Source organism: Corvus kubaryi, unplaced genomic scaffold (assembly GCF_017639235.1).
Source record: "Corvus kubaryi isolate FWS band 111438036 unplaced genomic scaffold, C.kubaryi_AGA036_p1.0 37300, whole genome shotgun sequence".
Taxonomy (NCBI): domain Eukaryota; kingdom Metazoa; phylum Chordata; class Aves; order Passeriformes; family Corvidae; genus Corvus; species Corvus kubaryi.
In genome coordinates, this window is record NW_024581093.1 from 5,935,400 (window position 1) to 5,948,601 (window position 13,202).

General features: G+C 57.0%; 1 protein-coding gene across 4 annotated transcripts in view; it reads left to right on the forward strand.

Moving 5' to 3' along the window:
- Positions 1–13,202, forward strand: part of CARMIL2 (capping protein regulator and myosin 1 linker 2) — a 22,958-nt gene continuing 9,756 nt past the window's right edge. For 3 of the 4 annotated variants that reach the window (XM_042027285.1, XM_042027289.1, XM_042027287.1), the window contains exons 1-25: positions 1–173; positions 1,377–1,468; positions 1,591–1,641; positions 1,933–1,992; positions 3,266–3,387; positions 3,741–3,838; positions 4,440–4,510; positions 5,125–5,198; positions 6,329–6,404; positions 6,481–6,569; positions 6,709–6,803; positions 6,959–7,045; positions 7,241–7,350; positions 7,714–7,791; positions 7,905–7,981; positions 8,074–8,178; positions 8,397–8,466; positions 8,633–8,714; positions 9,295–9,391; positions 9,673–9,730; positions 10,262–10,434; positions 11,120–11,188; positions 11,824–11,917; positions 11,990–12,085; positions 12,705–12,833. In XM_042027285.1, coding sequence (XP_041883219.1) covers positions 134–173; positions 1,377–1,468; positions 1,591–1,641; positions 1,933–1,992; positions 3,266–3,387; positions 3,741–3,838; positions 4,440–4,510; positions 5,125–5,198; positions 6,329–6,404; positions 6,481–6,569; positions 6,709–6,803; positions 6,959–7,045; positions 7,241–7,350; positions 7,714–7,791; positions 7,905–7,981; positions 8,074–8,178; positions 8,397–8,466; positions 8,633–8,714; positions 9,295–9,391; positions 9,673–9,730; positions 10,262–10,434; positions 11,120–11,188; positions 11,824–11,917; positions 11,990–12,085; positions 12,705–12,833 — 2,193 coding nt within the window. In that variant the 5' untranslated portion in view covers positions 1–133. The remainder of the gene's footprint in view (positions 174–1,376; positions 1,469–1,590; positions 1,642–1,932; positions 1,993–3,265; positions 3,388–3,740; positions 3,839–4,439; positions 4,511–5,124; positions 5,199–6,328; positions 6,405–6,480; positions 6,570–6,708; positions 6,804–6,958; positions 7,046–7,240; positions 7,351–7,713; positions 7,792–7,904; positions 7,982–8,073; positions 8,179–8,396; positions 8,467–8,632; positions 8,715–9,294; positions 9,392–9,672; positions 9,731–10,261; positions 10,435–11,119; positions 11,189–11,823; positions 11,918–11,989; positions 12,086–12,704; positions 12,834–13,202) is intronic. The other variant, XM_042027288.1, reaches the window with a different exon arrangement.

The window sequence follows — 13,202 nt, forward strand, 5'->3', positions numbered from 1 at the left end:
GGAGGCACCGAGGCGGCGGCGCTGCCGGTTGGTAACCTCAGCGCTTCCTCCCGGCAGGGTGCCTTTCCCGCGGCGCCCAAGGATGCTGCCCTGACACCCGCATACCCGGGCAGGTGACCCCGTGGTCCCAATCATGGCTGCGTCCCCGGGAGGGATCCCTGCTGAGCTGCAAGGTAAGCATCGCCCGCCGCCGCGCTGCCGGGGCATCGCTGCCACATGGAAAGCACCCGTACGGGGCCTGCTTGGCCCCAATTTGCCTCGCTGGGGTTGGCAGAGCTGCTTTTGGCTCCCTCAGCAGCAGCAGCTGAGGTTCAGGGGGGTCCAAGCAGTGTCTGGGGTTTCTTCTTGTCCACAAAATTCATTTGCCTGAGGATGGAGCTTGGACCAAGAGCATCCCCAGACAACCTGGCTCCTCAAGGATGGGATTCTGCACAGCTCAAGCTGCCAGGTTTGTGGGTGCAGCTTGGTGCTGCTCAGTCCCATGGGCTGGGGTTGCTCTGGCCATTTGGGGGGTCCCTGGCAGCTCCCCAGGAAGGCACAGCCTGCAGCTCAGCATGGGGGGCTGTGAAGTACCACTGCTCATAGCCGCCTCTTGGCTGATTGAAAAAGCAGAAGGCCACAGACATCTCGGGGTCCTTCAGCCTCATCAGCCCCACCGAGGCTTGCAGTGAGGTGGGAAGGAGCTGAGTCGCCATGTCCCCACAGCCTCAGGTCCTGGCTCTACCAGGATGGGACCCTGGAGACACGTGGCTCAAGCCCCTGGACCCGCAGGGCTCGGTGTCATTGTGAGAGCCTGGTTTGCTCTGCACAGTGATGGACAGCTGTGGTTTTGGTTCTGTTTCTCCCAGTGAGAGGCATGAATCAGGCAGGCAGGGAGGTGGTGCTCAAGGCAGGAGCAATGCTCACAGTGGCCCAGTGACCATGGGAGTGACCCGTCTGTGAACTTGGGGAGGTTGGCACATGTGACCACCCTGGCTGCTCTGTGGAGAGGATGGACTTGTGACCAGTTGCTCCCCAGTGGTAAATTTGGACAGGAAGTAAGAGAAATCAGGACTCTCTTGTCACTTAGTGCCACCTCCCAGTGGGTGAGGCAGCACAGGCAGTGTGAACCAGAGACCCCAAAGCCCTGTGCTTGGTTTGAGGCTGTGGCAGAATTTGGGGAGGTGGGTGCATCACCTGAGCATCACCTGAGCAGCAAAGAGGACTCACAGCTGGTGAAGTGTGTGGTTTGTCAGAGAGCAACCAGGGTCTGACTGTCAGGTGTGGAGGGAGAGACGGTTCAGGTGGGGACAGTATCCCCGAGGGCAGCAGGGCATGTGGGAGAGGACCAAGGTGACTTCAGCCACCTCATTTGATGCGGACATTGGTCTTTTCAGAGGGCATCACCGCCTTCCTGGGGACAAAGAAGGTGCTCCTGGTGCTGAGCATCCAGCTGCAGGTGAAATCCAAGTATGACGACTTTATCTTGGTATGTGCAGAGTCCAGCCTGGTTCCCACTTTCCTGGTTTCCCCGGGAAGCTGTTTCACAGCTGCAGTGAGGGACAGGGGTGACTCCCATGTCGCCATGGTCCCTTGTCACACCTTGCCTAGGTCCTGACACCCTGGCGAGCCTATGTGCTGCCTGTGATGCTGCCAGTGAGGGTAAGTGTGGGGACCCTGTGCCATGGGGCAGTCCTGTGGTTCCTGGCGGGGCTTGGGGCACCGAGGTGAGTGACCCACGAGTCACCTGGGCCACTGGGTCTGGGAAGCCCTCAAGAGCAGGATGAGGAAAGGAATGGGGGGAAGGGGAGGGGGTCTTGTTTGGAGGGTGGTGGAGGGTGGGGCCAAGGCCAAGCACTATTTGAGGCATGGGGAAGTGTGGGAGTTGATGTTAACCCTTGGGTTTCCTTTCTCCATCAGCACTTGGGCTGATCCTACTCCTCTGACCCACAGGTTCACAGCAGCTTCAGCTTCCTGGAGGTGAGGGAGATGATGGTCCAAGAGCCCAGTGTGGTGAGTGGCACCAGCAACTGGGACAAACACAACCTGGGCATTACCTCACCTTCTTCCCGCTGCCCCATGGCAAACCCTGGTCCTGGGCCCACCACAGGGTGTGGGGGTGTTCTGGTCCCCCACTGCACATTGAGGGTCACCTCAGGGTTGATCCCTGAGAGCTCCACAGGGAACTTGTCCCTGTTCCTCCTCTAAAGAAATCCTCTTACAGCCTCATGAGAGGTTCTGCTCCGGAGCTGGATGTGCAGGGAGGCACCCAGGGGTGCTGGGTGGGTGCCTGCACTTGTTCCCCTCTGGCATCCACAGACAGTGCCTGGGCATGGCACCTCCCACTCCGCAGGGACAAGGTGACAAACGGCTGCAGGCTTACCAAGGTGAAGACAAATTTAGCAGGAGGGTGTTTTAAACCCCGTCAATCCTCTTAGAGAGAGGCAGGCACCTAGGGCAGATGTGGCAGTGGGAACCGTGGAAGAGAGGATCTGGATATCAAGGCTTGGACATATTGACCAAAACAAGGCTGTGGTCCTTGCTAACCTCTTGTCTGGTCCTTGCTAACCCCCTGTCTGGCTTTTTCTTGTTAAAGCATCATCAGCCACCATGGCCTCAGCCTCCACACGGGGTTTCTGCTGCTCAGCAGGCTGCGTGGCTGAGCTCCAGGAGAGAACTGAAGGAGCTGGGCAGAGACAGAAGGGTGCAGGGGGTTGAAACCTCAGGGTGGAGGAGGGCAAGACATCTGACCGCGGTGTGGAAAGCCCAGGGATTGTTAATGTGCAGGCAGTCCCACGCTCTCCTGCCTCCACAGCCCTGGGCACTGGCGGAAGCACCATCCTCGCGCGATGCCAGCAGATAATTGTCATCTTGCTCCCACGCCTCAATCAGTGTGTAATTAAATCAGGGAGCATGTTGCCATGGGATTTTTTTTTTCCTGGTAGGAACCATAAGCTAAAAAAGCCCCAAACCTCGATTAAAAAAATTTAGGGAGGAAACCTCCATCCTCCAGCTGCAGCAGGCAGAGACAAGGCTGTTCTCACCCCACTGCATTGGGCTGCCTCTGCATCAGCTTAAGCTGAATTTTCAGGAGGTTTATGCCTTATTCTGGCACACAAATGTATTTTATCCTAAATTCCTGGTGCTCACAGCATTCCCTGCGCTTATGGTGCTCCAACTGGGTTGGCAGTGAGGAGCTGATGGCTGTCACCATCATGTCTCGGGGCTTGGGGACGCTGTGTGCTGCCAGCTCACTCAGGCATCTCTCATCCTTTGGACCCTGCAGGTTGTCATAGAAACAGATGCAGCGTCTTATGCCTTCCGGTTCATGTCCTTGGATGATTTGGAGCAAGTTGTTATCCATGTCACCATGTCACTTAAGAAAGTCTTTCCAGACTCATCCCTTGGGTAAGGGTCTTCTGCTCCCCAGGGGTGGTTGTGTAGGTACCAGAGCAACCCCTTTGCCCAGAAAAGCCCCAAATCATAGAATCCTGGAAGGGTTTGGGTTGGAACAAACTGTAAGCATCATCTAGTTCCAACCCACCTGCCATGAACCAGGACACCTGCAGCTAGAAAATCCCAAATATAGGATGGGTGCACAACAGTGCTTTTAGCAGGAGTAAAACACATGGATGGAGGTGAGACCCTGCTCCCTGATTGAATATTTTTACCCACCCTACACACAAGGGTTGTAGCTAAGCATAAAGTGGTGGGGATGCTCTCCTGGCCCATCCTGACACACCCCTCTGCTCCCTCCCCAGGACGCTGCTCAAGAACTGCCCCCCCAGCCTGTATGAGAGGATCCAGCAGATCACAGACTCACTGGAGGAAATGCTGCAGAGCAACCCTGGGCCTTGTGGTAAGTCCTGCCATAACCTCCCTCAGGCAGGACCAGGAGGGCTGGAGCACCCTGGGGACTATTCCAGCCCTGCATCCATCAACACCAGCTCTGCTGACTGCCCCCACTCTGCTGGCAGGGCACCCGTGGTGGCTTTGGTCAGATGGAGCCCTGCTACTGGGGTCTGCTGTCCACCAGCCCACCCCATCCCACGGGGCAGGAGCAGGTTTGAGGGGAGGTAGCTCCCCAGAAAGGAGCAGGACAGTGGGCAATGATGCTTCGTATCTACCTGTGAGAACCTGTAGCTGTGGATGCTTCTACCCACCTCATATGGCACCACTGCAGAGCCAGGAGCTTTTCCTGTGGCCTGGTCTGGAGCAGGATACCTCCATTATCACCACAGCAATGTGCCTGGCCTGGTACCCACACAGATCAAGCAAAGCAAGCCAAAGCCCCCATTTTGGGGCTGACAGTAGATCTCTCTCCCCGTTGAGGAGGGAAGGGGGAGCCCTCAGCATCCCTTCTGAGTCCCTGTCATCCCTCTCCTGTTTCCCACTCTCCCCAAGTTCTCCTCCGTGTTCCCATGGGAAGGTCTGCCCCCAAGACTGCCTTCTCTTCGCAGGGGGGTTTTCAGAGACCTACGCTGCTCTGTGTGACTACAATGGCTTTGCCTTCCGTGAGGAGATCCAGTGGGTAAGCTGGTCCATCCCCTGCGTGCAGGCAGTGGCAGTGTGTCACTTGGTGTGCAGGGAACCAGGATGCTCGTGGGTGCCTCATGGAGCTGCTGTGGCTGGGGCAGCCCAGGTCTGGGAACTGCAGCTTCGCCTGGCTTGAGTGCCCCCTGCTCCTTGGTGGGCTGGAATCAAAGTGCAGGTGGGAGAGGGGTGTCTTGGGCCAGGTTGTTTCCCAGACTGTGACCTAAGGAGAGCCCCTGGAAATCTTGCTGGGTGTCCTAGTAGAAGAGAATCCTGCTGGGACCCAGCCATAGCAGGACCTGCTGTCCCCCCTTCCTCTGGACACTGATCCCAGCCCCCTCTCCCCACACCTCGCTCCCACCAGCCTGGGGTGCGTTGCCTTCTGACCATTCCCTGCAGAAGTCGTCCAAGACCCACCAATCTGTCCCACCAAGCTGGGACATGTCCCCTGCCAGCCAGAGCACTGGGGAAGGTTTTGGACTTGGGGTTTAGGCAAGGGATTCCCCAGAAGGGAGGCCCCATGGGCTCAGCTCCCTCCAGCAGCACCAGGCACCTGAGCCCTCCCCAGGACTCAGTGCTGAGCCTGATCCATGTGTCCATCCTTCTGGGAAGGATGTGGACAACATTTATCACAGCCAGGACTGCCGGGAGTTCAACCTGCTGGACTTCAGCCACCTGGAGAGCCGGTGAGTCCCCCAGCCATGCTGCCTGCAGTGTCCCATGCCACTCCAGCACTCACCCTCATTCTCCCTGTCCCTACTAGGGGGCCCAACACGCTCTTCTGTCCATGTTGGAAGCTTTTATAGCTTACATGCTCCAGGGGTGCCACATCTGCAGCCTGACACTCGCCCACACCAAACATGCTGTGCCCTGTCCCATGGGGCAGCAGCTGAGAGTCCAGGCAGCCTCTCTGTTCATTTTTAACTCTTAGATCAGCCTGGGAGCTGTTTATGGGGCTGAAAACCCAACGTCACGGCCGCTTCTCGCAGCTCGTGGCTGTCAGGTGTTTCCCTATGCAAAGCAGCCGGTGCTGCTCTCCACCCTGAAACTTGCACTGCTCCCTACCAGCCCCCCCAGAGATCTGTTATAGCCTTGTTATCACCTGATTATAATCTGACAGTGGGGCCCTGAGCTCCAGCTGTGCCTGGCATTCTCCCTGTGGGGCTCAGCCATGTCTCCATCCCAAGAAAGATGGAGCAAGGGCTCAGCTGTCAGGGGAGGCAACAGCCAGGCTGGGCTGCAGCAAGTCAAAGTTCTGGGTTGAGTGTTTTGGGGAACAGGGGATCTGTGTTCAGCTGGCCAAAAAGGAGACGGTTTTAGAGATTTCTTTGGATGAGGAAGTAAAAAAGAAACTTGTTTCCATTCAAGCAAAACCTGTGGTGTTGCTCACATGAGAGCCCAGAGTTAAAAAGAGTTTAAAACCCTGAGGTTTAGATAGAAGCATGCAAATATTTTGATACATTTTATTTTCCCCAAGGGAATAATCTGGGGAAGATGATCGGTACCTGTGGGTTGCTTTAAAGCCACAGTCCCCAGTCCTGTTCTGTTGAACGTTGTGTTGGGGCACATTGAGGGTGGGTGTCTTGGAGCATCCCAGGGTTCGGTCAGTTGGAACACCTCGGGTTTGGATGTGTTGGGCCACCACGGGATGGGTGTGCTCTGGCATCCTGGGTGTCTTGGGGCACTCCAGGTATCTTGGGGCACCCTGGGGCTGGATGTCTTGGGATAGCCCCCAGCTGGGTGTTTTGGGTCACCCATTTGGGACCAGCCTTGGCTCATCCTGGCCCTTGACTCTCTCATCCCTCTCATGCTGCAGGGATGTGGCGCTGAGTGTTGCTGCTTTGTCCTTCAACCTGTGGTTCACCAAGCTCTCCTGCAAGGACTTCAGGCTGGTGAGTGCCGGTGCCGTGGCTCTGGGTGCACCGGAGGTGGCTGGGTTCCTAGAAAGGCTTTCTTCTTCCCTGCCAGAATCAGGAGATTTCAGAGCAGCTGCTCTACATGCTCAGCAAATCGGTGACATTGGAGGAGCTGGTGCTGGAGAACAGTGGGTTGAAAGCGTAAGTGAAGGTGTTGTAAGGCAGCAATGAGCTGGGTCTTGGCAGCCTGGTGGCATGGTCTGTAAGGCTACAGGGTTGGTGGCTGTGTTTCCTGGAGGTGTCCAAACCTTGCTCAGATGGGTGACCCTTCTCCCCACAGTGACTTTGTGCAGAGGATGGCCCAGGTGCTCAGCAGCCATCCCGACTCCGTCCTGCACACCATCAACCTTGCTGGCAACCAGCTGGAAGACAGAGGTACTCAAATCCTGGGCTGGGATGAGTTTACACCCACAAAAACTGATGTTCAGATCCCACCAGCAGCTGCCTCCTGTCCTGGAGGCTGCAGCTCAGGGTGGGATGGGCACCCAGCTGTGCCTGCACAGCCATTCAGGGCTCTCTGCTCTCATCAGGGGTCATTGCCTTCAGCCGGCACGTGGAGAAGAGTCCCAAGGGTTTGCAGAGCCTCAGCTTGGCCAGGACAATGCTCACAGCCAAAGGTACAGCCCAGGTGCCCTTGCCCCCCTCCACAAAAGGAGTGACTGGAGGGGCTGCAAGGACACCCTGGAAAAGGCATCTTTGTGGATGCGATGTCCTGCTGCCCCAGCTGGAGGGAAGTTCCTTTGCTCTGCTCCACGGCTCTCCCCAGGGCGGGGGGCCTGTAGCCATCCCTCTCTCCCACTCTCTTCGAGCAGGGATGAGCACATTATGCAAGGCCCTCACAGATAACAAAGCCATTGGATTCTCCCTCCGGCACTTGGACCTCTCTGGAAACCCTGGCACGCTGGCTGGGGATGACATCAGTGTGAGTTCACGTGCTGTTATGGGGTGACATCACTCAGACTCTGTCCCCAGTGTGGTTTGGATGGCTTGGGTCTCCTCTGGCCTGTGCCCTGCCCTGCAGCACCCCAGGGATGGGGACATCATGGCTGCAACTCCCCCCTGCCTGCCTGGGAGCAGATGGGGACACCCTGGGGACTTCCCCTTGTGGGAGTGTGGGAGATGCCATCTGGAGCAAGGATGTATCCCATGAGAGAGTGGGTTCCTGTGCGCAGGATTCACCCTGTGCTCAGCAGGAGGGAGGAGACAGGCTGGAGCTGGGATTCCAGGGCTGCAGGGTGCTGGGTGGCATTCAGGGGCAAAGCTGCTGAGCACCCTCTGCTCACAGAACCTGCAGAGCCTCCTCCGCCACTGCCACTCGCTCTCCCACCTCAGCCTGGCTGGCACAGACTGTCCTTTGGATGCTGTGAGTACCATGCAGTGAGCCCTGCCCTCAGTCCCCCTCCATCCTCGGGCTTTGTGAGGGGCTGCAGCACCTCTGGGTCCCCCTCCACATGGCTCACATCCCCACCCTGGCAGCTCTTTGGAGCCCTGCTCCACGGATCCCACACCAGCCTCATCCACCTGGATCTCTCCAAAAATGTGTACTCCCACAAGTAAGCCCTGGGGTGGCGTGAGGGGGGTGTGGCACCCAGGGGGTGGCTGGTCCTGGGTGGCAGATGATCCATGTTGTGCCCATCCTTCTCAGGAGGGTGAAAACCATCTCCCCTGACATCAAGGAGTTTTTCAGCCAGGCCTGCTCCCTCAGGCACATCTCCCTGGCAGGTACCAAGCTGCCAGCCGACGTCGTAAGGTGAGGTTGGGCTGAGGGGAATGAATTAGGGGTGAGCACAGCCTGGGGAGGCCAGCCCAGGGGAGGATGGATGGAAGGGGCTGTGAGAGGCAGAGCTCTGGGAAGGATACCTTCTCTAGCATCCCACTCCCACTGCCTGGAGCGCTGGGGGTGCCCCATGGCAGGTGCTGGTGCCCCCATTTCTCGCACTGATGGGGGGGCTTTGGTGACTTTTCCAGGGCATTGCTGCAAGGGCTGGCAGACAACAGTCACATCAGTGACCTGCACCTGGATCTTAGCAGCTGTGAGGTGAGGGTCCAGCAGCCATGGGCACCACCCCTCTGGCCATGCCACCACCCCTGGCACTGTGGCAGTGCGGGCAGGTCCGTGCCCTGTCTGACCTCCCCGAGAGCAGGATCTCGTTTGCAAGGCTCGCTGCCTCCTCTTGTACTGATGTCTTGCTGTTTCTTCCAAGCTGAGGTCAGCAGGGGCCCAAGTCATCCAGGATCTCATCCCCGATGCCAGCTCCATCAGTGACCTGGACTTGTCTGACAATGGTAGGTTGCTTTTTCCCAGCCTGGAGAAGATCTCCTCCATCTCTTGGACCATCATGTCCACTCACCCAGCACAGGGAGTCAGGTGATTTCTTTATGCCCTCCTGCCTCAGGACTTGCCAAAATCTCTTATTTCACACCTTTGTTGGTACAGTCCTCTTCAGTTCACTGAATCTGAAGTGGTCTCATGTCGCTGGCTCAGGGTTTGAAGCACTGAAAGGGGTTCCCTGGGCAGAAACTCTTCCCACCACTCTGCAGGTGTTTGCAACCTCTGCTGCCAACCTGGTCCTGCTGTGGCCTCCAAAGCCATGGGCAAGTGATCCTAATCATGACAAACATCACCTCTGCCAGTTGTTAATTTCACCTAGAAATTTCACTTCCCAGGGACCCCAGGTCTGCACAGGTCTTCTGTCTCCTTGGGGAAGCCAGGAAGGGAGGAAGATGCTCAGGATCTTCCCTGAGCATCTCCAACATCCCACTGTGGCAGCTTGGTGGCTCTGCAGGTCTCCTGCGAGGGGCCACCTTGGTGCCAGCTCTGTGGATTTGTTGGAGCATCTTGGTGGGAGTCTCCCATCTCCTGCAGGCTTTGACCCCGACATGGTGACACTGGTGCTCTCCATTGGCAGAAGCAAATCCATCAGGCACGTCTCCCTGGGGAAGAACTTCAATATCAAATCCAAGTGAGTGCAAAGCAGCAGCACCCAGGCTGGGAGCCATCCTGGAATGGTGCACCCACCGTGACTCTCTCTCCCCATCAAAAGCCCATGGGCTGGTAGGGATTGCCTGCCCACCCTGGCTGCTCCAACACAACAGGAAGGGGCACCATTGCCAGCACCTGGTGCAGAGTCAGAGACGGGTCATAGCCCAGGCAAGAGTGGGAGGGAGGACAGAGCTCTGCCAGCTGCATCTGTGGCCCCAGGCCTTGCACAAGTAACCCCTACACACACCATCTCTCCCACAGGGAAGGTCTACTGGATGTCCTGCACCGCATTGTCCAGCTCACCCAGGAGGAGGATTGTGTGAGTCCAGCTTGCCCTCGGCCACCCCAACCATCCCATCCGTGCTCCTGGTCACCCTTTGCCACCTCTGTGCAGTCTCCATGCCGGGGTGCCATCCGGATCCCTCCCGCACAGCCTGGGAGCAATCCTCCCTCTCTCCCACTGCCATTCAAGTCCTTCTGCTTTTATTTTCCTCAGTCTGAAGCAGATGCTCAGACAGAGAAGTGGGAGCTGTTCCCATTCATCTGGGAAAACGGGAACCTGTGTCTGGCTAAAGGCATGGAGGAGACACTTGGTGTAACCTGGATTCAGCACAGCTTTCCCAAAAACCTCTCTTTTCTCCTCGCTGCCTGCCAGGCATCTGAGCTAAATCCAGCCTGTTGCCTAAGCACTCATTGCCTTCCTGTTTCTTGGGGTTCAGCATCACTTGGTCTCTCCAAAACCAGCACCATCCCAGAGGCTGCTGGACAGGGATGGAGGCTGTATCTGAAGGGTGACATGTACCTTGACATGTGTCCTGGCCACCTGGCCCCCTCCTTGTCCTTTTTCTAGCCTCTCCAGTCACTGTCTGTGGCTGAATCACGCCTCAAACTGGGAACCAATGTCCTGCTGAGTGCCCTGGGCAGTAACACCAGCCTCATCTCCCTGGACATCAGCGGCAACGCCATGGGGGACACGGGGGCCAAGATGCTCGCCAAGGCCCTGCAGATCAACACCAAGCTCAGGTAGCAGCAGCTCTGTAATATGCTGTGGGTGACCCTGTGCCAGGTGGCCCTGATATGATGGTTGTGATGCTGGTGCCATCAAAGGAGGCTTGTCAAGGCTCCTGGCAGCCATGGATGTGCTCCTGGACCACTCCTCGTACATGGTTGGATGCTATGACTGTATTGTGCACCCATGGCAGTCATCTGGCAGTGCTGGCAGGGGACACGTGAAGGGCAAGAGAGCAGTTCAATGCCTGCCCTGGTGCTTACCAGCTCTTTTCCAGGCTCATGCACAGCCCAGCATGCTGCAGACAGACCTTTGCAGTCACTGCCCTTGCCTCATGCTCTGCCATCAGTTCCTAAAATGCCATTTTGGACTACACTGTGTACACAAAGCCAAAGCAGTGGTGTCTGCAGAGGACAGGGAATGGTGTTCAGCCAGGGCTGTTCCTCTGGGAGACATCTGTCCCTGCCTGCAGGATGGTGCCTGAATGTCCTTCCAGTCCTTCACTCCCTCCAGGCACCCACCTAATTTACAGCTCCCTGCAAAGTCCAAGTTTAGATTTTGGATACTGAAAATCATAATTTTTAACCCCATTTTTAGGCTCTCTGGTGCCTGGGGTCAGCCTTGGGCTGACTCTTGCCAGCACCCACCTCAGGCCAGTGTGGGTGTGGGCAGGGCTCACCCACGTCCTTCTTTTTGCAGAACCGTGGTTTGGGACAGGAATAACACAACTGCTCACGGGCTGCTGGAGGTGGCTCAAGCTTTGGAGAGGTAAGGAAGGAGCCTCTTGATCCTCCTGGCTTGCTACTGCCATGCAAAAGAGCCTCTGTCATCAGCGTGTCACTGTCCCCAGGACCTTTTTAACCCTTGAACAGCAAGGCCTTGCATGTCCCAAGGGAGTTGGTCCACAACTCTGGTCTTGCAACCAGCAAAGCAACCTGACACCCATCTGGTGATGGCACCTCCATTACCAACCTCAGGGACTCCCCTGGGCTCTGCATCCCAACCAGCATGGCCTCATGTCACCCAAGGAGCCCCCAGTGAGCACAGGGGGAGCTGCTGGTGGTGGTGATGTGATGTTCCTCTCCTCCCTGCCCATGACAGATGGGTAGAGGCTGTTCACCTGCTGAGCACACCCACCTCCAGGTCTGGTGTTTGGTTGTGCAGATCTCCGGAGGTCTGAAGAAAGAGGGACACATGGAAAGCCTGGGCAGGTGGTCACTGCCATCCCATCAGGGTTTGCTATGCCCAGAGTTTGGCCATCCCTATCTCCAGGGCTGGACCTCGGGACAATGTCCAGGCTGCCGTTGGGTGGGCTCTGAACCTGTGTCATGTCTACAGGGACATGAAGAGGGGGGATGAACCCTGGGTGCAGCAGCACCTGCTCACCCCACTGTGCCTCACAGGAATTACACGCTCAAGTCGATGCCGCTGCCGATGAGCGACGTGGCACAGGCCTATCGCAGCAACCCCGAGAGGACGGAGGAGGCCGTGCACAAGGTGGGGAGATGTGGGTTGGGGGATGCAGGGCCAGGTGCCACCATCACTGCTCATGGCCTCTTGCCTTTGCAGCTCCAATCCTGTCTGACGAGAAACCAGCTGCGGCAGACGCTGCCAGCGCAGACCTTCCGGCTGCAGCAGGGCATCCTCACCACCTCTTCCGAACAGGTTTGATGGACAAATTACTGCATGGGGCTGCTCCTCCCCTGCCCCAAATGACCCTGGCGTGCTCATGTGAGCTCTTCCAAGCAGCAAAACACCCTTTTAACCTTTCCTGAGTAGGCAGAGCAGATTGGAGGGATGGAACAGGTTGCTCAGAGAAATTGTGGACGCCAAATCTCTGAAAGTTCAAGTGTTCAAGGTTGAGCTTGGAGCAACCTGGTCTAGTGGAAGGTGTCCCTGACCATGGCAGGGGGGTTGGAATGGGAGGATGTTTAAGATCCCTTCCAACCCACACCATTTCATGGTTCTGTGGTGAGGGTGGGGGCGGATGGAAAGCAGATCTCCTGGAATCCTGCTAACTGCATCCATGCATTTCATGCATATGCACTGCTGAGATAACTTGCTGCTATGCTAACCTATACAGTGTGTTCCTACCCCCTGTGCACTCTTGCCAGCAAATCCCAGCCATGTGGCATCCCTGATTATTAGGCAGGGATGCTCTGGGAGGCTGGAACCTGCCTGTTCCCCCTCTGAGCACACTCTTCTCTGGGAAAGTCACAGCAAGGAGGGGAACTGGCAGTGCTGCTCCAGCGTCGGCACATGACGCAGCCTCTCTGTGCTCCAGATGGTGAATGAGATCTGCCTGAGTGTGCAGAAGCACGTTGACATCCTGAGCACCTGCACGGGGAGGGAGGTGGAGACCGACATCCTCTGCGCTGAGGAGGCCATCAGGAATGCCAACCTCTCTGTCAGCGTGAGTCCACTGCGTGGGAAACCCCCTCAGCTCACCCGGCGTCCATTCGGGATCGAAGCGGGGCATTGATTAGTTAATGACATCATTAACCAGCAGCCAGGGAATTCCAGAATGTCGATGCAACGGATGCACAACACTGAGCACTTGCAAATGTTAAAGAACAGCTGAGAATTTCTGAATTCCCTTCTAGAACAAAGATCAAAGTGTTCTTAGTCCCCTTGTCCCAGAGACACACAGCTGTGCACACCCCCCACAGGGGTTACAACCCCCTTTTCCTCTGGCATCCCATGCTCACACGTCCCTCCTTGGGAGAGATGGGTGCTCCAGCTGTGAGCACACCCTGCAACCCACAGATGCCCACACTGGTGA